The sequence below is a fragment of the Eimeria mitis genome, genomic scaffold, assembly GCF_000499745.2.
Source record: "Eimeria mitis Houghton genomic scaffold, Emh_scaff579, whole genome shotgun sequence".
In the NCBI taxonomy this organism is placed as follows: Eukaryota; Apicomplexa; class Conoidasida; order Eucoccidiorida; family Eimeriidae; genus Eimeria; species Eimeria mitis.
The window spans coordinates 14,811-15,438 of record NW_013574034.1 but is presented as its reverse complement, the minus strand read 5'-3'; the positions used below and the strand labels follow the sequence as shown (position 1 = coordinate 15,438).

The 628-nt window shown below is 51.4% G+C and overlaps 1 protein-coding gene across 1 annotated transcript in view; it reads left to right on the top strand.

Moving 5' to 3' along the window:
• The window catches only part of EMH_0016810 (uncharacterized protein), a gene marked incomplete at both ends in the record, with an annotated part of 2,812 nt that overhangs the window by 1,647 nt on the left and 537 nt on the right, over positions 1 to 628 (top strand). Inside the window, 2 exons of the mRNA XM_013500737.1 lie at positions 3 to 75; positions 624 to 628. Of these exons, the coding sequence (XP_013356191.1) occupies positions 3 to 75; positions 624 to 628 (78 nt within the window). The remainder of the gene's footprint in view (positions 1 to 2; positions 76 to 623) is intronic.

The window sequence follows — 628 nt, the reverse complement described above, 5'->3', positions numbered from 1 at the left end:
CAGCAACAGCAGCAACAGCAGCAGCAGCAGCAACAGCAGCAGCAGCAGCAGCAGCAGCAGCAGCAGCAGCTAACTGTTTCCAGCGGCAGCTGATTAAACGCAGCCATCATTGCTGCTTCTGCTGTTGGTGTTTCTGCTGTTCCCTGAAACAAACAAAAACAAACAGCAGCAACTGCTGCTGAAGTTGCTGCTGCTGCTGCTGCTGCTGCTGCTGTTGCTGCTGCTGAGAAGCAGCAGCAGCAGCAGCAATAACTGTAGGAGCAACAGCAAGACAAACAGCAGCAGCAGCACCAGAAATACCAACAGCAGAAACAGCAGCAGCAGCACAACTAGCAGCAGCAGCAGCAACAACGACAACAACAACAACAGCAGCAACAACAACAACAGCAGCAGCAGCAACAGCAGCAGCAGCAGCAGCAGCAGCTTGCCTGTTCTCTATCTAGTCTGTCTTGCTCGTTTATAATATCAGCAACGGAGACAGGTGTCTCCTCTTCTTCATAGAACTCTGAATCTGAACCTGCGTATACACCCCAAATATATATATTTATATCCTGCTGCTGCTGCTGCTGCTGCTGCTGCTGCTGTTGCTGCTGCTGCTGCTGCTGCTGCAGAAACTGCAAGAGCAGGT